Source organism: Pituophis catenifer, unplaced genomic scaffold (genome assembly GCF_029215685.1).
Source record: "Pituophis catenifer annectens isolate HBS135680 unplaced genomic scaffold, rPitCat1.0.hap2 SCAF_14, whole genome shotgun sequence".
Taxonomy (NCBI): Eukaryota; Metazoa; Chordata; class Lepidosauria; order Squamata; family Colubridae; genus Pituophis; species Pituophis catenifer.
Window position 1 is genome coordinate 11,677,635 of NW_027256894.1, and position 24,087 is coordinate 11,701,721.

Genomic DNA, 24,087 nt, shown 5'->3' on the forward strand with positions numbered 1-24,087 from the left:
GTGTGCAATGTATTTCACTTCTCTAATCATTTCTCTAAATATCCATGAGCCACGGTGGCACAGTGGTTAGAGTGCAGTACTGCAGGCTACTTCTGCTGACTGCTGGCTGCCTGCAATTTGGCAGTTCAAGTCTCACCAGGCTCAAGGTTGACTCAGCCTTCCCTCCTTCCGAGGTGGGTAAAATGAGGACCCAGATTGTTAGGGGGAATATGCTGACTCTGTAAACCGCTTAGAGAGGGCTGTAAAGCACTGTAAAACAGTATGTAAGTCTAAGTGCTATTGCAGTGATGTAGAAAATAAAAGGAAAGGAGTCACTGTGGATTTTACTCTGCTATCGTTGCCGATTTTAGGGAGTAGGGCTCATTTCCATTTCAAGGCCATTCAGCCAGCACTGTCTGAAGACAATTCTGCAGCCATGTGGCCAGCATGATATTGTGGAGTGCTGTTTCATCCTCACTGAAGTGCTACCAATTTATTTACTCACATTTGCCTGCTTTCAAATTGCTAGCTGGGCAGGAGCTAGGTGAAGATGGGAGCTTGCCCCATTGTACGATGCTTGGGTCTCAAACCCAACAAGCCAACAAGTCCAGTATCTTAATCACTGAGCAGTCACACTGCCCTTGATGTAGACTAGACTGAAAATCAAAACCACCTATGTCTGAATGTTGATTAAAGTGGGTTCTCCTGATCTTAATGTAGACCCTAACCCCCATACCTATTGATGACTTCTGCTCCTATCCAGACAACTGCACTCAATGGCTTCATTCTTCATATGAGAGGAGGATATGGAAGCAAGATAATACTCTATAAAAACTGATAAATATAGGCCAAGGAAGTGAAGTAGTCCCTAACTCTTATTACAAATCAACTATTTTACATAAATCTTAAATCTCTTTTTAAATCTCTTTCATTGTCCAGTTTTGCTGAGATGGAATAGAATAGAGCTGGAAGGGACCTTGGAGGTCTTTTAGTCCAGCCCCCTGCTCAAGCAGGAGAATTTATACCATTTCAGATAAGTCTCTTCTTAAAAACCTCCAGTGATGGAGCGCTCACAATTTCTGAAGGCATACTATTTGGATCAAGGTAGGTTTAACAGACTTAGCAAGATAACAGAGTTGGAAGGGGCCTTCAAGGTCTTCTAGTCCAACTTCCTGGCCAGGCAGGAGTTCTTATACCACTCCAGACAAATGGTTGTCCAGTCCCTTCTTAGAAACCTCTGTTGATGGAGCACTCACAACTTCTGGAGGCAAGTTTTTCAACTGATTAGAATAACATAATAAGATATGTTATAAGTTAGGAAGTCAATGCCCATAACTTCCAATCATGGTACTTTGCCAATACCCTCCATATTGATTCTCTTTGATTCAAAATGTATTTGCCTACAGCTGATGCTCAGATATCTCAAAACATTAACCTAATCTTGCGTAGCTTCTTCTCCGGTAATATTACACTACTAACCGGAGCATGCAAAACATTTGCTAGACCAATTCTCAAATACAGTTCATCTGTCTGGAACCTGCACTGCATATCGGACATTAATACAATTGAGCGCGTCCAGAAATATTTCACCAGAAGAGTCTTCCACTCCTCTGCTCGCAACAAAACAACTTATGCCACCAGACTTGAAATTCTGGGTTTAGAAAATTTAGAACTACGCCACCTTCGGTATGATCTAAGCATAGCTCATAAAATCATCTGCTACAATGTTCTACCTGTCAATGACTACTTCAGCTTCAACCACAACAATACACAAGCACACAATAGATACAAACGTAAAGTGAACCGCTCCAAACTCGATTGCAGAAAATATGACTTCAGCAACAGAGTTGTTAATGCCTGGAATGTACTACCAGACTCTGTGGTCTCATCCCAAACCCCCCAAAACTTTAACCTAAGACTGTCTACTGTTGACTTCACTCCATTCCTAAGAGGTCTGTAAGGGGTATGCACCAGCGTGCCTACCGTCCCTGTCCTAATGTTCCTTTTAATTGTATTCATTTTATGTATTCAATTCATGCTTATATTTATATATATTATCTAATATGTACTCAACAAAATAAATAAATAAAATAAAATAAAATTAACTTCTTTTGACTCTGGGACATTTTCTTAGCAACTACTCAACCCAGTCCCCTGAGAGTTCAATGTTGGGTTGATCCCTTCTTTTTTTTCCATCCCCAGGTGTTTTGCGATTACCATGGACATTCTCAGAGAAAGAATGTCTTTCTATATGGATGCAGCATAAAGGAGACTCTCTGGCAGGCAGGATGTACCGTAGACACGTCCAAGGTGACCGAGGATGTTGGCTATCGGGTAAGGCATGCTTCTTATAGCCTCTTCATCTGCATAGATATTCCCGAATTAAATTGTCTTGATCATCTCTGGCTTAATCTTTCAACCTTTAACATCGAATCGAAGAAAAATCAGATGACGAGCAGCAACAGAGCCTGCAGAATGGTGGGAAAAAGATTTAAAGGAACCCAGGTTTGTTAGAATGCGGAAATATAATATGAGGGTGGGAGGCCAAGAGGTACTAATTGCTTTGAAGAGGCTGTTAGGCTTCCCCCTCCCCAAAATGGATGGAGCCAAGTGGGTGAAAAGGGTAGATCTGTGGCAAAAACTGTATTGATTTTATTTTACATAAACATGTGGAAATATGGTCAAATAAATCTGTCTGTCAGAGGAGACTACATTGGTTAATGCACCAGGTTTAGAAGTCAGGAGATTATAAATTCTAGACCTGCTTTAGGCAGACAAAGTCAGATGGATGACCTTGGACCAGTCACTGTATCTTAGCCCTAGGAAGGAAGCAATGGCAAACCACTTCTGAAAAACATTGCCAAGAGAACTGCAGGGACTTGTCCAGGTAGTCTCTGAGCATTAGGCAAGATTGAACGAAAGAAAAAAGAATCTGTGTCAGATATTTAGTCTTACTATTTTTCTATTTTCTTGTTATGATCATGCTTTTTTTATTCTTTACATTTGTTGTCTTCTCTCTCTCTCTCTTCCCCTCCCCCCATAAAAGTTACTCCCTTACTAAAATCCCTTCTTAAAATCTAACCAAGTACTACTTTGGGAAATTGGCAAATGCAATTTTCTTTTTAGGTCTGATGACTTTTTAAAAGTAGTTTTACTCATTTATTTAGCGTATGGCATCTATTGAGGGTCATGTGATCACTGATATACAAATTTAGTTTTAAAAGCTAATACATTGATGAGAGCTGTGATAGCCTAGAGTTGGAACTTTCACCTCACAATCAGGAGGCTATGAGTTCAATTCTAGGTAGCAGCAGATATTTTTCTCTCTGGGCATAATGAGTAATTGTTGGCTGCGAATTCCATGTAGGCATCAGGAAGGGTATCCGGCCAGAAAACGCTTGAGCTCTGTTCAGTCACCCAGGTTATTAAAAGAAAAAAAGAATAGATAGATAGATAGATAGATAGATAGATAGATAGATAGATAGATAGATAGACAGACAGACAGACAGACAGACAGACAGACAGACAGACAGACAGATATGTGGACAATGCAATATAGGAGATAAAATATTAAATTAAGATAAAACCATAATAAAATCACCATAATATAGAGCGATAGAATTGCAAATGGAATAGATGTTATAATTCGATATCTGAGGAAGCCAACCATCTCACTGCTTCTGGTATGGCTGCAGTGAGATCATCCCAGATGCCCTGAAATTTCCGGAAGAAACATTTAAAGAAGTGAAAGAAATGTTTTAGCCTAAAAAGGCAAACAGCAATAAATAAGGTGAATGTGAAATAATAGTGACTGGCCTCAGTCATCAGAAAATGGGTGTTGATTTGGAAAAGGCACGAAAAGGAAAATCACATTTGGTGGAATAGGGAAAGGCTGCTTGAGCTGAGTTTGTCTATTGCATCCTTTATAATGGATTAGCATGAAGGATCTTGAATAAATGCACTTCTCTTGAGAACTGGGGATAGTCTGCAACATTTTTCCCAAATGCCATCACTCTGCTAAACAAATAATTCCCTCAACACTGTCGAACTATTTACTAAGTCTGCACTACTATTAATCTTCTCATTGTTCCCACCACCCATCTCCTTCAACTTATGACTGTATGACTGTAATTTTGTTGCTTGTATCCTTACGATTTATATTGATATTGTTTCCTGATTGCTTATTTGTACCCTATAACTATCATTAAGTGTTGTACCTTACGATTCTTGATGAACATATCTTTTCTTTTATGTGTACTGAGAGCATATGCACCAAACACAAATTCCTTGTGTGTCCAATCACACTTGGCCAATAAAAATTCTATTCTATTCTATTCTATTCTATTCTATTCTATTCTATTCTATTCTATTCTATTCTATTCTATTCTATTCTATTCTATTCTATTCCATTCCATTCCATTCCATTCCATTCCATTCCATTCCATTCCATTGCAACTCCCACTTGCTCAGCTCAGTCTGATAAGCCACATGCCCTGAAATGGGCAAATATTAAGCTGGGGAGACTCACGTTGAAAGTGCTACTCAGCCATTGGATGATTTGTAGAAAGTTTTTTTTTTTATTGTTGTTATTGTATGACTTGTTTTGTCAGGAAAACTGGAGACTGATTGTTACCTCAATCCCTTGGAACAACTCAGAAAAAAGAGGCAAGGGCATTGCAAATCCATCAATAGGTTAGCATACTGATGCATTAAAGCTATTTTTCAGGTAACAGTTCTCAGAATTCAAGGGATTTCCTTGTCAATTGGACCAGGAAAATATGGATTGCATATTTCTCTGTGTAAGTGATGTGATAAAGAAGACAAGTAGAGTCTCACTGGCTAAGATTATGTCTCTAGCTCAGCACTGGGATATGACCTTTTTAGAAGGTATTTTCTGTCACAGCGCAGAGCTATCACATTCCTGTTCAGCAAAGTTTTAAATCCCCATTCCCCCCCCCCAATTTTAACAAACCATCTAAAAGGTAGTAGTAATACTGTAAAATTGAAAAGTAACTCAAGGCAAAACCAGCAGTAAATAATAATAATTAAAAAGCAGAAAAAGAAAGAGAAAAGAGAAAGAAAGAAAGAAAGAAAGAAAGAAAGAAAGAAAGAAAGAAAGAAAGAAAGAGATTGATTGAGTGAGTGATTGATTGATTGATTGATTGATTGAATTCTCTCTTTGGACACAATGATTAATTGTCTGCTGCAAACTCCATGTAGGCATCGGGAAGGGCATCGGGCCAGCAAATGCACAAGCTTCCTTCAGTTGCCCGGATTCCACCCCGATGCAAGGAATTACAGGGTTGTTAAAAGAAAAAAAGAAAAGTGAGAGGGAGAGACACACACAGAGAGAGATGTGGACAATACAATATAGGAGATGAAATATTAAATTAAGATAAATCCATACATAATAAAATCATGATAATATGGAGCCATAGAATTGCAAAAAAAAAAAACCAGAAAGGATGAATCTAATAGGGGACAATATTAATTGGAGTTATATGTGCTTGAATGATAAAAACTTTTCAAAACATTGGTATTTAATGCTTCTGTCCAAACTTTTGTTAGGAAGAAACATTTTTTAATTAATTCATTGAAAAAAACAATAAAACAACTCATAAAAAAGATACCCAGTACCCATAATGCAAATTTTTAAAAATATTCTCAGACTTTTTCTACACTTGTCAGGAATTTTCTCTTTATTATCTTTTTAACTAATAATGTCATTTATCAGAGAATCCTTTTGTTCTGCATATTCTTACTGCACAATGCATCTTATTTTATGAGTTAATTCTTCCATAGATATTACGTACCTTATTGAAGTATTTATTTAAGTATGATTAGTATGGTTGTCTGCTGAATCTCTTTTAGCAGCTATTGAAGGTGGTGGCCATTTACTATATTTTGGCACAGAGAGTTCTGCGTATTTGTTATGCAGAGCATGGATGTTAACCTTTTATCTACTGCCTTTTGCAAGGAATTGATCAATTCTTTCCACTGGATGGCTCCAGACTCTAGTAATATGTATAGGAGAGAATACGTCATCCACTCTCATTGTTTCTTATTTCTTGTTGTGGTCTAATCCAATGGCAGGGTCCTGAAAGGGCAGCATTGACTAAACCTGTTCATGGTTCTGGTTGGAAAATGCATTTCTGTTGAATTTGGTAGAATTGGAGAATGCTGGCAATGTCATTCAAAGAATTAATGCTTCCTTCAGGAATTTTCGAATCAACAGCTGATGACCCCGGAGCAAATTGCTCTTATCGGTAGTCTTGCTATGTAACCTATTTTCTTACACAGGGATGGGGAAGGATACGATCCTTCTGATACTATCGGAATATGCACACTGAAGCTACAAGAAGCATCATATAGGATGCCACAATTGTGATTCCACAATCTCTGGAAGATTCGTATTCTTGAATCCATGAACTGTGTTTCACGCCATCATATAAATGACACCCCTTTGTCCACAATAATGGGCAATGTAGGATTCTCTAAAAGGGGATAGATGGCAAACAATATTCTCCATGATTAGTTGGCATACAAGCAAGATCTGTATCAGTGGTGGGTTGCTACCGGTTCTACCCAGATCGGCGAACCGGTAGCGGCAGTGACAGGACGCTCCGCCCACCCACGTCGGACGCTTCTGCACATGCGCAGAAGCATTGCATGCGAGCGCAAGCGCATGCACGAGCAAACTGGTAGCGATGGGTTTTGCAACCCACTATTGATCTGTATCTTTGTTACCAGAAACACAGCCTCAAAGCAGAACAGGGTTTTTGTTACCCCTTCAAAGTAGTCAAGATGAGAAGCCCAAGAGTGAATTCTAACTTCATCTTTAATCTAAGGCTAGATTAACAGAATCTGAAAGGATTTCTTCATCTATTTCCTTTTAGTCTCTGAAAAACTAGGGAGGCTCCATTCTGACATGTTTCTCACCCAAATCCCCCTTGACTTTGGTGGACTGAGATATTTCAACGTGATAGTCATCTTCCTCCCGCCTCCCAAGGTCTTTCCCACTTATAATAGTTTCTGAAAGGTTTATAATTCTTAATTCTTTGGGTAAAGTCCTCTTTACCATTAGGTACAGGAAGTTCTGACTTACAATCACCAACATTTGTTCGGTGAGTTTTGCCCCATTTTATGCCTTTTCTTGCCACAATTGTTAAGTAAATCACTGCAGTTCAGGGGTGAAATTCAGCAGGTTCTGACAGGTTCTGGAGAACCGGTAGCGGAAATTTTGAGCAGTTTGGAGAACCAGCAAATACCACCTCTGGCTGGCACCAGAATGGGGTGGGAATGGGGATTTTGCAATATCCTTCCCCCAGGAGTGGGGAGGGAATGGGAATTTTGCAATATCTTTCCCCCAGGAGTGGGGAGGGAATGGGGATTTTGCAATATCCTTCCCCCAGGAGTGGGGTGGGAATGGAGATTTTGCAATATCCTTCCCCCAGGAGTGGGGTGGGAATGGGGATTTTGCAATATCCTTCCCCCAGGAGTGGGGAGGGAATGGGAATTTTGCAATATCTTTCCCCCAGGAGTGGGGAGGGAATGGGGATTTTGCAATATCCTTCCCCCAGGAGTGGGGTGGGAATGGGGATTTTGCAATATCCTTCCCCCAGGAGTGGGGAGGGAATGGGAATTTTGCAATATCTTTCCCCCAGGAGTGGGGAGGGAATGGGGATTTTGCAATATCCTTCCCCCAGGAGTGGGGTGGGAATGGAGAATTTGCAATATCCTTCCCCCAGGAGTGGGGTGGGAATGGGGATTTTGCAATATCCTTCCCCCAGGAGTGGGGAGGGAATGGAGATTTTGCAATATCCTTCCCCTGGAGTGGGGAGGGAATGGGGATTTTGCAGCATCCTTCCCCTGGAATGGAGAGGGAAAGGGGATTTTGCAGTATCCTTCCCCTAGGAGTGGGAAGGGAATGGGGATTTTGTAGTATCCTTCCCCTGGCGTGGAGGGGGAATGGAGATATTGCAGTATCCTTCCCCTGGAGTGGGTGGGAATGGGGATTTTGCAGTATCTTTCCCCTGACACACCCACCAAACCACACCACGCCCACCAAGTAACAACCACAGAACCAGTAGTGAAAAAACTTGGATTTCACCATTGCCTCTCTCCTAATACAACCAAGCTCCTGAAACCACAGAATTCCTGTTTTTTCTCACTAGAGCCCAGCTAGAATTTCTCAGGAGTGGTCTCCCCCTTCAAGAAAAATGATGAGATTTTTCTTTTCTTTTTAATCTTTTTTTTTTTTCATCGTCCTTGAGAAAGACATGATCCCTGGAAGGATTTCCAACAAATAATTCTCCTAACTGTCATTATTCTTAGATATAATTCCTTGGGTTAGGCAATTTGATGAGATGTAGAGTTACTACTACTCTTCCCACTCCTGGGGGAAGGATACTGCAAAATCTCCATTCCCACCCCACTCTGGGGCCAGCCAGAGGTGGTATTTGCCGGTTCTCCGAACTGCTCAAAATTTCCTCTACCAGTTCTTCAGAACCTGTCAGAACCTGCTGGATTTCACCCCTGGAGAGAGGGCGAGTCTTCATTTTCCAAGATCTTAGCACAATATTGTAAATGGGTCTTTTACTTTTCTTTTTGAAAATGTACCATTAAAAGACAATTAATGAAACTAAACAGGGGAGAGAATCATTATCTTTAGATCCAAGAAACACGGTTAGAACAAATAGAATATTAAATTGGTATTTGCTAAGGTTTACAAAGGAGGACTACACATGCCTACCCACCATTTACTTACCAGAATTGTTCTTTAATTAACATAAAAGGTTGATTGGAAAGGTGATGTTTATTTCATTATGAAGCTGGAGTCAACCCAGCTATCTACGTAGAGTTTCTCATTGTTTAAGATGGATTGGGCAGGACTAAAATAGGGTGCGTGGCTTTTTTTACCAAGCAATGATATGTAGGGTTTGTTTGGATTTGAGGAATTGCTATTGAACAAACCATTGTGTTTAGTTTAATGTGTTGTGAAAACGTCCCAAAGGTGCTTTTCCAAAAGGCAACTGGACTTTGTTTTTCCATGAAGACATTTCGCTTCTCATCCAAGAAGCTTCTTCAGTTCTGACGGAATGGTAGAGGACAGAAGGATTTATATTCCTTGCAGTCATCTGGTTGTTAGCAGGCTCTCTGAGAGTTGTTGAGGCCACTTGGGGGTTTATTTCTTTCCTCGGGGTCACCTGGATTTACTGGTTCAATTTATTGGTTTGATTTCGATTTATTGGTTCAATTTATATGCCGCTCTTTTCCAGAGACTCAGGGCAGCTTACAATGCGTTAAGCAACAGCCTTCATACTTTTGTATATACCTGCTTAGTAGGGCTTTCGCCCCCCCCCAAAGCGGTGTTCTTTTTTTATATACAAAGTCAGCTTATTGCCCCCACAAACCGGGTCCTCATTTTACCTACCTCGAAAGGATGGAAGGCTGAGTCAATCTTGAGCCTGGTGAGATTTGAACTTGCAGTAATTGCAGGCAGCTGATGATACTTAACAGTGCTTTAGTCTGCTGAGCCACCAAGGCTCTTGTAATGGATAGTGAAAATGGATGTGGAACCTTCTTGGAACTGCTGAAAAGAATGTGTTGTTGCAACAATACAGAATAGCAGAGTTGGAAGGGACCTTGGAGGTCTTTTAGTCCAACCCCCTGCTTAGGCAGGTAACCCTACACTACTTCAGACAGATGGTTATCCAACATCTTCTTTAAAAACTTGCAGTGTTGGAGCATTCACAACTTCTGGAGGTAAGTTGTTCCACTGATTAATTATTCTAACTGTCAGGAAATTTCTCCTTCGTTCTAAGTTGCTTCTATCCTTGATTAGTTTCCATCCATTGTTTCTTTCAGGTGCTTTGGAGAATAGCTTGACTTCCTCTTCTTTGTGGCAGCCCCTGAGATATTGGAAGACTGCTATCCTATCTCCCCTCGTCCTTCTTTTCATTAAACTAGACATACCCAGTTCCTGCAACCGTTCTTCATATGTTTTAGCCGCCAGTCCCCTAATCATCTTTATTGCTCTTCTCTGCACTCTTTCTTGAGTCTTGACACCTTATTTACATCGTGGCGACCAAACCTGAATGCAGTATTCTAGGTGTGGCTTTACCAAGGCATTTATAAACACACTATAAATCCTTCCATCCTCCACCATTCGGTCTGAACTGAAGGAGCTTCTTGGATGAGAAGCGAAATGTCTTCAAGGAAAAATAAAATCCAGTTGCCTTTTGAATAAGCACTTTTGGGACAACCCTGATCTGGATCTGACTGAGAATCTCCATTAGACATGTTGTAAAAAACAACCTATAGCCGTGTTGGCGAACCTATGGCACGCGTGCCACAAGTGGCACACAGAGCCATATCTGTGGGCATGCGAGGTATGGGAAAGGCCATTTTTGCCCTCCCCAGGCTCCAAGAAAGCTTCTGGAGCCTGGGGAGGGTGAAAAATAGGCCTACTGGGCTCGCCGGTAACCTTTTTGCCGTCGCGTGCCAAAAGCGGGGGGAACATGGGGGGGTCGCACATGCATGTGCGGGGGGTGCGTGGCATGGGAGCATTGAATTATGGGTGTGGGCACGCACGTGCACGACTCCCCCCCAGGCTCCCCCCGCTTTTGACACGTGACAGCAAAAAGGTTAGCCATCACTGACCTATAGTATAACAGTCCATAGCTTAACATAGTGTTAAAGATAAAGATACAAGCATATGAAACATCCTTAGATATCCCACTGTAACTGAGTAGTAAATTACACAGCCAATGCTAAGACCCAGCATCATATATCAGAACATTCTGTATCACCTAGAATTTTCCAGTAAATCCAATGGTGTTTGAAGAGAGATATCCCACGAATTTAAAGCAGTCAAGCTACAACCAAAACATGCCATCCACTTGTTTTATTTCTTGATGTCTTCTGTTATCTGTAAACATCAGCTCAGCTTTCTCCTGGGGGGAGAAAGGGATCTTGCTGATATCTGGAGATTTAGCTGCTGCTAATGGCATAAAGCAAGGCAACTTTTCTTTTGTTTTAAAATGAGAAAAAAAACATTGAACATATTTTGATTTCAGAATGGAGTGGAATGGAATAACAATAGCACTTAGCAATAGCACTTAGACTTCTATACTACTTCACAGTGCTTTACAGCCCTCTCTAAGTAGTTTACAGAGTCAACCTTTTGCCCCCAACAATTTTGGGTCCTCAATTTACCCACCTTGGAAGGATGAGTCAACCTTAAGCAGGGGTTTTTTTTTGTTCACACTGGTCAACAAAGTTGGCAGAAAAGTCTATGAAAATTCCTGGACCATCAGAAAGGTGATTTGAAACAGAGTTGATCCATCAAATGGATTATCTTCAATTATGGGAATCAGTGGTAGTTTTATTTACTTAGGTAAAAATAAAAGATATATATATTTTGCAAATGGATTTGGAGTCACCGGCCATTTTGTCACCGGCATCTCCCATCTTTATCATGATAAAAGCATGATTAGCAATCAGATAGAATAGAATAGAATAACAGAGTTGGAAGGGACCTTGGAGGCCTTCTAGTCCAACCCCCTGCCCAGGCAGGAAACCCACTTCAGACAAATGGTTAGCCAACATCTTCTTAAAAACTTCCAGTGTTGGAGCCTTCACATTTTCTGGAGGCAAGTTGTTCCACTTATTCCAAGTTGTCCTAACTGTCAGGAAATTTCTCCTTAGTTCTAAGTTGCTTCTCTCTTTGGTTAGTTTCCACCCATTGCTTCTTGTTCTACTCTCAGGTGCTTTGAAGAATAGTTTGACTCCCTCTTCTTTGTGGCAACCCCTGAGATATTGGAACACTGCTATCATGTCTCCCCTAGTCCTTCTCTTCAATAAACAAGACATACCCAGTTCCTGCAACCGTTCTTCATATGTTTTAGCCTCCAGTCCCATAATCATCTTTGTTGCTCTTCTCTGCACTCCTTCTAGAGTCTCAACATCTTTTTTACATCGTGGCAACCAAAACTGAATGCAGTATTCCAAGTGTGGCTTTACCAAGGCCTTATAAAGTGGTATTAACACTTCACATGATCTTGATTCTATCCCTCTGTTTATGCAGCCCAGAACTGTGTTGGCTTTTTTGGCAGCTGCTGCACATTGCTGGCTCATATCTAAATGGTTGTCCACTAGGACTCCAAGATCCCTCTCACAGTTACTACTATTGAGCAAGGTACCACATATATGATACCTCTGCATTTTGTTTTTCTTCCCTAAATGTAGAACCTTACTTTTTTCACCAGATTAACCAGAGTTTGAAGAAAATAAAGTTGGGTTAAAAAGAAAAAAAAACTTACATAAATAAATTGGCAAATTGTACCTGATTTTTTTTGGTTGTGAACCAGTATTGAAGGAACCTCATTGCACAGGTTTTATATTTGATCCACAACCTTTAGGTTTAGTCTTCTATCATATATTAGTTTTTGGCTACTTATATCTTTCGTTACAGGCTGTTTTTTTTTTTCTTTTGAACTTTTTCAGTTCTGATTTTTTTTTTAATATGATAGATAAAAAGTTTTTACTCTGCCGCCTGATCTAATATCATCCAAATGTGGCATGAAATTCCATCAATCTATTATGCATAATGTATTGCCTTTTATTTGTTTTTAATTTGCTGCCCATTCAGATTTTGATGGTATTGATGAGTGCTATTTCATATTGTTTGTGTTATTAAAAAGACAAATTTGGTATCTGCCTGACATCTTTCTAATTAAACAAACAAAAAAAAAAAACTAAACACTCCCAGCTTTTCATTCTGATATTCAAGAGATCTTTGTCTCCTAGCTTTCCATTTTCTTGTTTTATGACTATCATTCAATGTACAAGAGTGAATTCTTATAATTATCTGAATTGCTATATTATTGACAGCACAGTTTAAGTCTCTATCGATATACCAATGTATTATCTCTCTGTCTAATCCTGTAATCTCAGATGTTCAATATTCAGTTGAATAGAAAGGTGGGAATATAAATAAACCAAATAAATAAGTAAATTCTTATTAGTCAAGCAAAGACTAGGGTTAAAGGGACAAAGCTTCACCTTAGACTACTCCATGACTCTATCCTGAAATAAGTGCAAATTTGTTCTAACACAATTCACTGCTTACTTTCATCAGCATGTCGGTTAAAAGGTAAAGGTAAAGGTTCCCCTCACACGTATGTGCTAGACTCTAAGGAGCAGTGCTCATCTCTGTTTCAAAGCCGAAGAGCCAGCGCTGTCCGAAGACATCTCTGTGCTCATGTGGCCAGCATGACTCATTGCCAAAGGTGCACGGAACGCTGTCACCTCCCACCAAAGGTGGTCCCTATTTTTCTACTTGCATCTTTATGTGCTTTTGAACTGCTAAATTGGCAGAAGCTGGGACAAGGAATGGGAGCTCACCCTGTTATGCGGCACTAGGGATTCGAACCGCTGAACAGCCGACCTTTCGATCGACAAGCTCAGCGTCTTAGCCACTGAGCCACCGCATCCCCTAGCATTAAAGGGGCTTAAAAATAAACACATTCCCCTAGAACTCAGTTCTTCCCCCCCCCCCCCGCCAAATTCTCAGTCTAGCCTACAAATCTGTGGTCTCTTTGTGGTTTGTCATTCAAGTGCTAAGAAAGTCACCACCCAGAGTGGTCCCTCTCTGAAGAAGATGAGATGAGCAGTTCAAAATTTGAAAGAAAAAAAAAGTCCACTAAGTCCAGCAAAATTGGCTCGTTATTCCTAGTTCCATTTAAAATCAACCCAAGATTTTTTTTAAAGGGGAAAAGTAAGAAGCCATTGTCAAAGTAAAGAATAAAATAAAATCTAACAGCAATAGCACCTAGACTTCATAGTGCTTTATAGCTCCCTCTAAGCCAGTGATGGCTAACCTTTTTGCCATTGCGTGCCAGGAAGGAGGGGCAGGGGAGGTCACACGCGCATGTGCCCACACTCATAATTCTATGCGACCCACCCACCCCACGCTCACCCCGCTTCTGGCACACAATGGCCCGGTAGGCCCGTTTTTATTTCTCACCTGGCTCCAGGACCTCTCTAGGCATCTGGGGAGGGTGAAAACAGCCTTCCCCAACCCTCCGGAGGCTCTTCGGAGGCCAAAAATGGCCCATTTGACAACTTCCAGTCCCATCGGAAGCTGAGCTCACGTGCCGACTGATATGATTATGTGGTGCCACTTTTGGCACGTGTGCCATAGGTTCGCCATCACGGCTCTAAGCAGTTTACTTAGAGGGACATGGTGGCTCAGTGGCTAAGATGCTGAGCTTGTTGATCAGCGGTTCCCTAGTGCCACATAAGGGGGTGAGCTCCCGTTACTTGTTCCAGCTTCTGCCAACCTAGCAATTCGAAAGCACATAAAAAATGCAAGTAGAAAAACCACTGAGATGTCTTCGGACAGCGCTGGTTCTTTGGCTTTGAAATGGAGATGTGCACTGCCCCCTAGAGTCAGGAACGACTAGCACATATGTGCGAGGAGAACCTTTATCTTTCCCTAAACAGTTTACAAAGTCAGCATATTTCTCCCAACAATCTTGGCGCTCATTTTACTGACCTCTGAAGGATGGAAAGCCAAGTCAACCTTGAGCCGATCAGAATCGAACTCCTGGCTGTGGTGCAGAATTTGCAATGCTGCATTCTAACCACTGCACCACATTTATGTAACGGTGCTATCCTTTGATATGTTGCAGACTCTGCCAAAGATCTTGGATAAAGTGGCTCCAGCTTTTCTCATGAGTAGCTGCAACTTCTTGCTGGAGAAGTCCCGTGACTCCACAGCCCGAGTGGTGGTTTGGCGGGAAATTGGAGTGCTGAGGAGCTACACCATGGAAAGCACCTATTCTGGATGTAGCCATGGACTCTATAAGGTAGGGTGCGCTTGGTTTGAATAGCCTGGGGCTGCAGGATCTTTCTAAAGACAAATCAGCAACACTTGAGTTCAGCACTGAGGAGAGCACCAATATTTGTTTGAAGGACCTGTTTCTTTAATTTCTGTGACATATAGCATTATTCCAAAGCACCGCGGCTCACTCTCTCCTCATTTCCATTGCTTCAGGTTGTGTACGCAAATGAATTTATTTATGCATTTGCTAATGTATTGGTGAGCCATCTTTTGGCTAAGAAGCTCACAAAATAACCTGCACAGATTATTTTGAATGTTAGCTCACTCAAAAAGCGAACAACAGAAAGAGAGAGAGAGAGAAAGAAAGAAACCAGGAGGCCAATGTGTCATATTCAATTAGCAACGACTGGAAACGAATATCTGCTCTTTTAAGAGCTGAGTATAAAAGGAGCCGGGAGCTGCTTGTAAAAATGGCAATAAGTTCATTGCATCGCGCATCACCACCTCAGGAGGAGACCAAAGCACGGCAGAAGACTGTCCCATTAATGCAGTATTTCTCAACTTCAACAGCTTTAAGATGTGTGGAGTTCAACTCCCAATGTTTCCCAGCTAGCTTAAGGTTGTTAAATTCAGAAAAACTGCAGTAATTATATACTTCCGTTACATTGAACCAAAAACAAATTTCCAGCCTTTGCAAGAACAAACCTTCATTCTTACGGACGTGCCGTGTTCGTTCCCCTGATTAAATTACCTGTGCTTCAGCTAAAAATTACTAATCACTATTCCAATAGCAGGTTTTTGAGGTTACGGTTCCTCTGTTGGGTTAGAAGCTCTTGCATCCGTGTGTGATTTTTCTTTGTGAATTTCTCTTACGCTCAATTCCTCTTCCAAAAGGTTTTCTATCTTCCCATCCGAGGTGATTCCTGTTTCCAGAACCCCAGAAACTGATTTAAAATTAAATTAATGATTGGTGATTACTCTCTATGCATTTAATAGTTTACCATGTCTAGCACATTAACATTTAATTTTGAGAATCTCTATCTCTAGAGGCCTCCTACGGAGCTATTGCATGCGGAAAGGTGTGTATTTGATTGTTGCGGGCCACAGGTTTTTGAGAGAGGCATGCACTCCTGGTTGTGTAATTGTGTCTTAGCATGAGCAGGAGAAGGAAAGGCAACTTGTATAGTCAACAACTGGGGTAGCGCTGCGTTATTCTAAGGTACGAAAAAAGAAAGCAAAACAAATGTTCTGGACTCACTGTCTTACTTTCTTTAATCAATTCAGCCCTCCACCTCCGTACTAGTTGCTGAGGGGTTGTTTGGGTCACATTGGAAATTGTTAATTCATTGGACAGCAATGTGTTTGAACAAGGATGAGTCTTCCATTCCTGGGCTACTTTTTCAGAATTTCAGCTTCTAAGCAGAAAATCTAAGCACAGATGAAGTCTGGGTGGGGCATCACAAGAAATGTTTCCAAGCTCCTTGGAGAAAGTAATGCTGAGATCTTTCCTTCCTTCCTTCCTTCCTTCCTTCCTTCCTTCCTTCCTTCCTTCCTTCCTTCCTTCCTTCCTTCCTTCCTTCCCTCTCTCCCTTCCCTCCCTCCCTTCCTCTCTCCCCTCCCCTCTCCTTCCTTCCTTCCCTCTCTCCCTTCCCTCTCTCCCTTCCTCCTCCTTCCCTTCCCTCCCTCCCCTTCTCTTCCTTCCTTCTTTCCTTTCCTCTCCTTCTTTCCTTCCTTCCAGTGGTGGGTTGCCCCCGGTTCAAACCGGTTCTATAGAACCGGTAGTAAAACTGGTGGGAGGCTCCGCCCACCGACCCCAACATCATCAAAATGCTTCTGTGCATGTGCAGAAGCTTCTGCGCTTGCGCAGAAGAGTGCGTGCGTGCGTGAGCAAAGCAAGCGTGCGCACGTGGCCCCGTTGCAAACTGGTAGTAAAGGTAAGTAGAACCCACCCCTGCCTCCCTCCCTCCCTTCCCTCCCCCTCCCTCCCCTTCCTTCCTTCCTTCCTTCCTTCCTTCCTTCCTTCCTTCCTTCCTTCCTTCCTTCCCTTTCTCCCTTCCCTCCCTCCCTCCTTCCCTTCCCCTCCCTTCCTTCCCTTCCTTCATTCCTCCCCCCTCCTCCCTTCCTTCCCTTCCTTCCTTCATTCCTCCCTTCTCCGTCCTTCCTTCCTTCCTTCCTTCCTTCCTTCCTTCCTTCCTTCCTTCCTTCCTTCCTTCCTTCCTTCCTTCCTTCCTTCCTGGCAGATGCAAGCAACCAGACAAATAATTATTTAGCAATCAAGTTTACAATTAGAATTAGGGTCCTTGTTCCCACCTCCATAGAGTTGTCACTCCATGCATCAGTGAAGCAGAGCAAAAAAAAGGACCAGAACAGCTGTTCTAAGTATGCAGAGGATTCCAGGACAACTGTTTGGAATGGGAAACAGAGGAGTAATATGGAGAGAACATTTGGGAGGCAAATAGATTTGTTCTCTTTGGCTGGAACGGTGCACAAAATATATTCCACTTCAAAGGAACAAACAAGCAGAGACACCTGGGGTCTAGAAGAACAGGCACTGCCAAAGAGTTTCTCATTTATTACAGATAATATTGGAGACAGTGGAAGGAAAGGTAGAACTGAGCAGTCTGTTTTATGTCTGTCTTGCTTTTCCTCTTATGCAGCTTCAGTAAAACCAGCCTATGAATAACTATGTGACCTTTCTCGCCAGCCTCCTGTCTAAACCAGAGATGTTTTAGCGCCTTAGGCAGGCTATTTAATGGGACCTTCTCAAGCAAGTTAGCAAGAAATGCAAAAGCTGAGACCACATTTTGGGTTAGTTGAAAACTGGCTTGATGTCTTGTAGGAACATAATAGTTGTGGGTTGTGAACAAGCCATTATTTATGGGTTCATGATGGTATGAGTCGGGTGGGTTCTAATTTTTTTTACTACATGTTCTGTGGGCGTGGCTTATTTTGTGGGTGTGGCTTGGAGGCCATGTGGCTAGGTGGGCGTGGCTAGCTGGTCAGAGTCATTTCTGGAAGGTCCTCGCACTTACGACCAGTCCTCGCACTTACAACCCGACTCATTTGTTTGCTTTTAACACTGATCAGCTGTAGGACGGCCCTTTGAAGTCCCCTGGCAATAGTTTAAACAGTTTTTTTCCCTCTAGTCATCAGCTGGGACTCAGGAGGCAGCAATAGATTGGGGGTGGGACCAAATAAAAGGTAAGAATAACGTGGGTGGGGGTGGGTGGGAGAAGAACCGGTTCGGTGACGTCATATCGTCACCGCTACCGGCTCGGCCGAACCGGACCAAACCGGGAAGAACCCACCACTGGTATGAGTGATGTTTTCAAATGAAAGGATGTCAGTAAATGTGAAGTTGGCCTAGATCAACATTTTCACTTCCTTTCTTCAGAAACAAAATAGAAACCTCACGGATATTCAACCTATTGGATCTTGGCAGATGTAAGACACCCAGTTTAAAATTTTGCTCAAGACTTCCCAAGACCACCAAGCTTTGCTGAAGGCAGTAATCAAGCAGACATTGTGAGATCAGACCTCATGACTATCTTAGGATAAAACTTAGAACCTTGTTTTTAGATGCCCCTTCCCAATTCTAAAGTTTTATGCAAAGATTCATAAAGGCAATGGGATTATAAGAAGGTATATATGCCAAATGGGATTATAAAAAGGTGCATGTGCTAAATCAGATTACCGACCCATATAGCTGAGTATTATCAATATTGGTTGACTAACAACTCTTTAGAGGGTCATACATGATTATTCTCAAGTCCTTGGAAATTTTGTAGGTGCTTTACTACTAAACTATGGTCTCTATAAATCCAGTGCTTTCATTGCAGCTAACTAGAAAAAATAAGTTTGAACTGATAATAGCAGATTATAGTGTAAGCACATCCTGCTGTCAGCTTCACTTCCATTTCTGGGTTAGAAGCATGAATAGAAGTCTTCTTGCAGTCAGCTTCTGGTCTGGTGAATCATCTTGCTTCTTGGATGAATATATTTTACAAGTTTAGGATAAGGATAAATTGGGTTGAATGAGAATCCTCTAGAACATTTCAAGTTCCTTAAAGCATGTGTGGGATTAAAAAGGAATAATTTGACTTAATTCATGGTGAACACTTGACCTTATATGCGGGTCACAATAATTACAGTGATTACTATAATTATTGCAATTACGTGGTTGAATTATTGGAAACCTGCGGGGTCAATGCATATGCATGTTACTCATTGGATTTTAATAAATCTTCGCTAAATTTTGGAGCGTAGGTTGAAATCAGCCACTATTCTTTAGCTAGTTCACATTCCACATTGTACTATAATATCATTGTTTGACTGTGGCTTAATATGTTGTGCGAACTTGGCCTTTGGGCATAGCAAACCAAGATGTAATGCCTAGAATGTATAGGTGGCTTTGGTTTATTCAATAAACTATGGTGGAACAAGCCATATCCCTTATATAATGTATTATGATGCTGACTTGAAGGTAGTCTGTTTTTCCATCTTTTATCCAGATGGTAACAACTTATTCAGTGCATAGGTTTCATAAGAGGACAATAAGATGTGGATTTCCCATTTTTTAGGGTGGTCCCACAGACTGAGATGGTTGACACAATACATTTCTGTAATAAGTGAAGCAGATATGGACTTCATCTTTGTATTCTTTGACTTTTTCAATGATCTACCATCTTATTTTATTTATTTTATTTATTAGTTCGATTTATATGCCGCCCTTTTCCGGAGACTCAGGGCGGCTTACAATGCTTTAAGCAATAGCCTTCATACTTTTGTATATACCTGCTTAGTAGGGCTTTTGGGCCACCCCCCCCAAGCGATGTTCTTTTTTATACAAAGTCAGTTTATTGCCCCCACAATCCGGGTCCTCATTTTACCTACCTCAAAAGGATGGAAGGCTGAGTCAACCTTGAGCCTGGTGAGATTTGAACTTGCAGTAATTGCAGGCAGCTAAGTACTACTTTAACAGCACTTAGTCCACTGCGCCACCAAGGCTCCTCAGACCAGGTCTTATTTTCTTATCAGCCCTACAATAAGCACCAGGTCTTATTTTTGGGGGATGCCTTACCCGCTTACCTTCCAGCCACGTTTCCTACACCCCAATACCTGTGGCACCACTGCTTGACTTTTCTGCAGCCATTTGCGGCCGCTCGTAGACCAGATGTTGCATGGCTCATTGCTCCAGTGCCGCTACTCACGGCAGGAGGCTGCATGGTATGTTGTGCCCTTGCATGCGTGAGCGACAGCACCGGCGCGATGTGCCACATGGCGTCCAGCCGAGAGCGGTGGCACCAGTGTGATGATTTTCACAGTGTTCTGCCATAAGCGGTAGCACTGGCATGACAAGCCATGCGACATCCTGTGACTACAAAAAAAGTCAAGCAATGGCGCGACAAGTGTCGGGGCATGGGAGGCCTGGCTGCAGCGGTCCTAAGGTAAGTAGGTGAAGGGCACATGGCGCAGCTCCACCTCCCACCCCTGCCCTAGCTTGATTTTTATGCCTGTACTTCGCCCCCATATCTAATAACCAGGTGGGTGGGACCTTAATAAGGCCCTAATAACCTTAATAGGGCTTATTTTGGGGTTAGGGCTTATATTAGGTGCAGGCGTGAAAATCGGGCTAGGGCTTGTTTTTGGGGTAGGTCGTATTTTCGGAGAAACAGGGTAGCATGTTATCAGCAGTAACATATCTCATTCTTAAGCCTTTTCTAAACTAGAATATTGTACAATAGTTAGCCCATTCGGTCAAGTTATCTTTCTTTCGTATTGGTATGTAGCCTGATTTCTTTCTATCTGTTGACCACTGCATTGTTCTCCAGAGTTGTTGGCATAATTTGGTTAGAGTCTTTAAAGAGCCTCAGCTGGGACTTTATCTTGTCCATTGATACGGCTTTCTCAGTAAAATACAGAGACGATGCATTGTGTCTTTATGACACAGTGGCTAGAATGCAAGCATTACAAGCTAACTCTCCCCACTGCCAGAAATTCGATCCTGAATTCCTTAAGGTTGACTTAGCCTTGCATCCTTCTGAGGTGGGTAAAACAAGGACCCAGATTGTTAGGAGCAATATGCTGACTGTGTAAACCGCTTAGAGAGGGCTGTAAAGCACTGTGGAGTGGTATGTAAGTCTAAGTGTTATTGCTGTCTTTTATGAAATCACTAAAGTGGCCATTTGCCTCCAGCATCTTCCTATTTCATTGCTGCTCGTTATGGATGCTTGCTTGCTTACTTTAGCTGGGCAGCTGGCATGACCTTCATGCCTTTGGTTGTCCCTGCTGGGAGTATATATTTTTAATGTGCACTCTTTGTGCTCTTTACATCTTCCTCCCAGGAATAAAACCTCTCTCTCTCTCTCTGCCATTGCAGGATTAGGGGAGAGGGAGTGCTCAGTATGGAGTAAGTTGTAAATAAGATATATTGTAGTGGTACATATGAACTGTGATCAGGGAAAAGGGAAAAAAACATTTTTTTAAAAAAATTATGCCTTTATGTTGTATGGTCTAAAGAAGAAACAAATGAGCTATACAATTATATAAACATTTCCTCTCCAAGCATATTGCAAATGATTTTTGCATGTTAGGAAGCTCGGTCCCAGATGGATTAGGAGATAATAACAGTAGGGTCATCTTTTCTTTTCTTTTTTTTTAAAAGAAATCCTTATTCCTTTTTCTTCAACATTACCATTTAGTCAAAAAATGGAGGACGCTTAAAATAGGCCCAAGGGTGTATTTCCCTCTGTTCTGCTTTAGGAACATAAAAATGTTTGCAGTATTTCTGAGTCAGGCAGCTTTCAAACAGTCTCAGTCATTGCACTCCAAAATACTTAGTCACTGATTTGATTGTCTCAACCCAAAAAGAGATATCAGTTCTTAAATCCTGATATTTATATTGGTGCTCCAGAAGTGAGCTTAAAGCTATTACTTTCCAATAGGTGACATTTTAATGTCTTGCAACTTCCTCACAAAATATTCATCAAATGATGGAAATTTGTAGAAGCGTGGCTATAGTATAAACTACAGCAAGTAACTCGACAAAAGCCCAACTTTCTTTTATTTACTTCTTTGTTAAAATTTTATCCCCCCCATCTCCCTACAAGGTGACTCCCTTACCTCTTCAGTTGTCTTTCTCCAAAAGTTTATTTTGTCCCCATGGCCTTCTCCTCTTCTTCCTCTTCCTCCCTGCTTTGTATCCCATCATCTCTAACCTCCATCCTTATCTCTACATATGTAACAGGTCAATTATTTTCTTGCAGGCAAGTACTTCGGTGGCGCAGTGGTTAGAGTGCAGTACTGCAGGTTACTTCTACTTACTGCTTGGCTGCCTGTAATTTGGCAGATCAAATCTCACCAGGCTCGAGGTTGACTCAGCCTTCTATCCTTTGGAGGTGGGTAAAATGAGGACCCAGATTGTTGGGCAAATATGCTGACTCTGTACACTGCTTACAGAGGACTCTAAAGTACTGTAAAGTGGTATATAAGTCTAAGTGCTATTGCTATTGTGCTGGCAGTTGTTCACCTCTCTAATGCTGGTCCACAGTTAATGGTATATATACATCAAGCACCTGGGAAATCAGGAGATTCAGGCAGTTCAAATGAGTATAAAGATTTATTGAAAGCTTAAGTCCTCTGTCCAAGAATCTGGCCAAGTGACCATTAAAGGAAATGCATGGAAGTTAAGAATAGAAAGGAATTCAAGGTGGGTTGGTTTTAGATCACTTGCAGGCACGAAGGGACTTGTGACTTATGACTTATGTGTGGATATCTAATCCTGCAAACTGGTAGTAGATGAAGTTGAGGCATTGAGCACTAGCTATTGATGTCATGGCCTTCAACCTATTTAAGACCACATCCGCAACCAAAGCATTATCTAGATAAAAGGGATAACTGTTGTGATTGATCTGGTAGAGGCAACACTACTTTGAAATGAAGTGTCCCTCACTTCCCACTCAATTTTCTCTCACCTGTACGGCAAAGAATTTCAAGAAGCAACCCGCCCTCCACACACACACACAAATGAAACATAAAAAGAAAACAAAGTAAACACATTTAAAGCATTTTGGAGGGATTCTGCCTTAATATCTATATCTAAATCTTAATATCTAAAAAAGTCTATCTAAGAGCAATTCAGGGATGAGCAACTTTTGAGGACCCATCAATTTTAGTAATCTCTTTCTGAGCATCCATCCCTTCAATATTTTTGTCTGTGTGTTTCCCCTCTAACAATCGGCCACTCAAGCATAACAAGAGCAATAGCACTTACTGTAGACTTATATACCGCTCCGTAGTGCTTTAGGGCACTCTCTGAGTGGTTTACAAACGTCAGCATATCTGGGTCCTCTTGTACTGGCCTTGGAAAGGATGGAAGGCTGAGTCAACCTTAAGCATGTCAGGATCGAACTCTTAGCAGCAGGCAGAGTTAACTTGCAAATAACTACTGCACCACCACGGCTCCTGTTCCATGTTTACTTTCGTGCTTTTGGACTTTCCCTTTCATGGGTCTCTTTTTATCTTTTGTGTTTCAGCAAATCTCAAGGTTTTCCTGAGCTTGCTGAAAGTCCCTTTTCTTCTGTTGATGATGTGATTTGCTTGTCTAAGGACCTGGAGTTCATGGTTAATATGTACGGTTGGCAGCTCCTGACTGACTTCCACATAGAGGGAGGAGGAATACAATTAAGCAAAGAATATTGCCTTTAAATGCTGGCAATCCATCGTCGAAAAAAGTATGCTTTATTAGATAATTGCTTGGCCTAATCTAATCTGGTTGTTCCTAAACTTTACATTTGCTGAAGATTTAAAAACATGGCCCATTTTCTCTGTCGTTGAGCGACTTTGTGGGATGAAGATGGCATGGACATTTTGCCCCCTCCCTGTCAAAATGCCAAGTAAATGCTTAAAATCCATTTCACTCCTCTAAATTACAGAGAAATCAACCAGCCAGAAACTATTGCTGTATTAGCTGAAATAAATCACTACAAGGGCAAGACTGACTGGGAATACTTCTGTCTATTTATTGATGTGGAGCTTGATCCAGGAGAGAGAAAAAAAATCAAAGTTCTCGGGAGACAATATGTGGGGAACTTTGCACACTTCTTGCAGGAGATGAGGATGGCGATGAATTGCAAGTACTTATCTTAGCAAAAAGGCTATCGCAGTTTCACGGGGGAAAAAAAGAAAAAGAAAGAAAAGGAGATTTGCAAAACTGTTTTAAAGCGAAGACAATGCCAATGCCGATAATCCTCACGAATGAA

General features: G+C 41.6%; 1 protein-coding gene across 2 annotated transcripts in view; it reads left to right on the forward strand.

Moving 5' to 3' along the window:
- Positions 1-24,087, forward strand: part of AGBL1 (AGBL carboxypeptidase 1) — a 680,934-nt gene that overhangs the window by 249,930 nt on the left and 406,917 nt on the right. For both annotated transcript variants that reach the window (XR_011601025.1, XM_070953407.1), the window contains exons 20-21: positions 2,182-2,313; positions 14,676-14,852. Coding sequence is in view for 1 of the 2 variants with exons in the window: in XM_070953407.1 (XP_070809508.1) it covers positions 2,182-2,313; positions 14,676-14,852 (309 nt within the window). In the remaining variant the exon portion in view is untranslated. The remainder of the gene's footprint in view (positions 1-2,181; positions 2,314-14,675; positions 14,853-24,087) is intronic.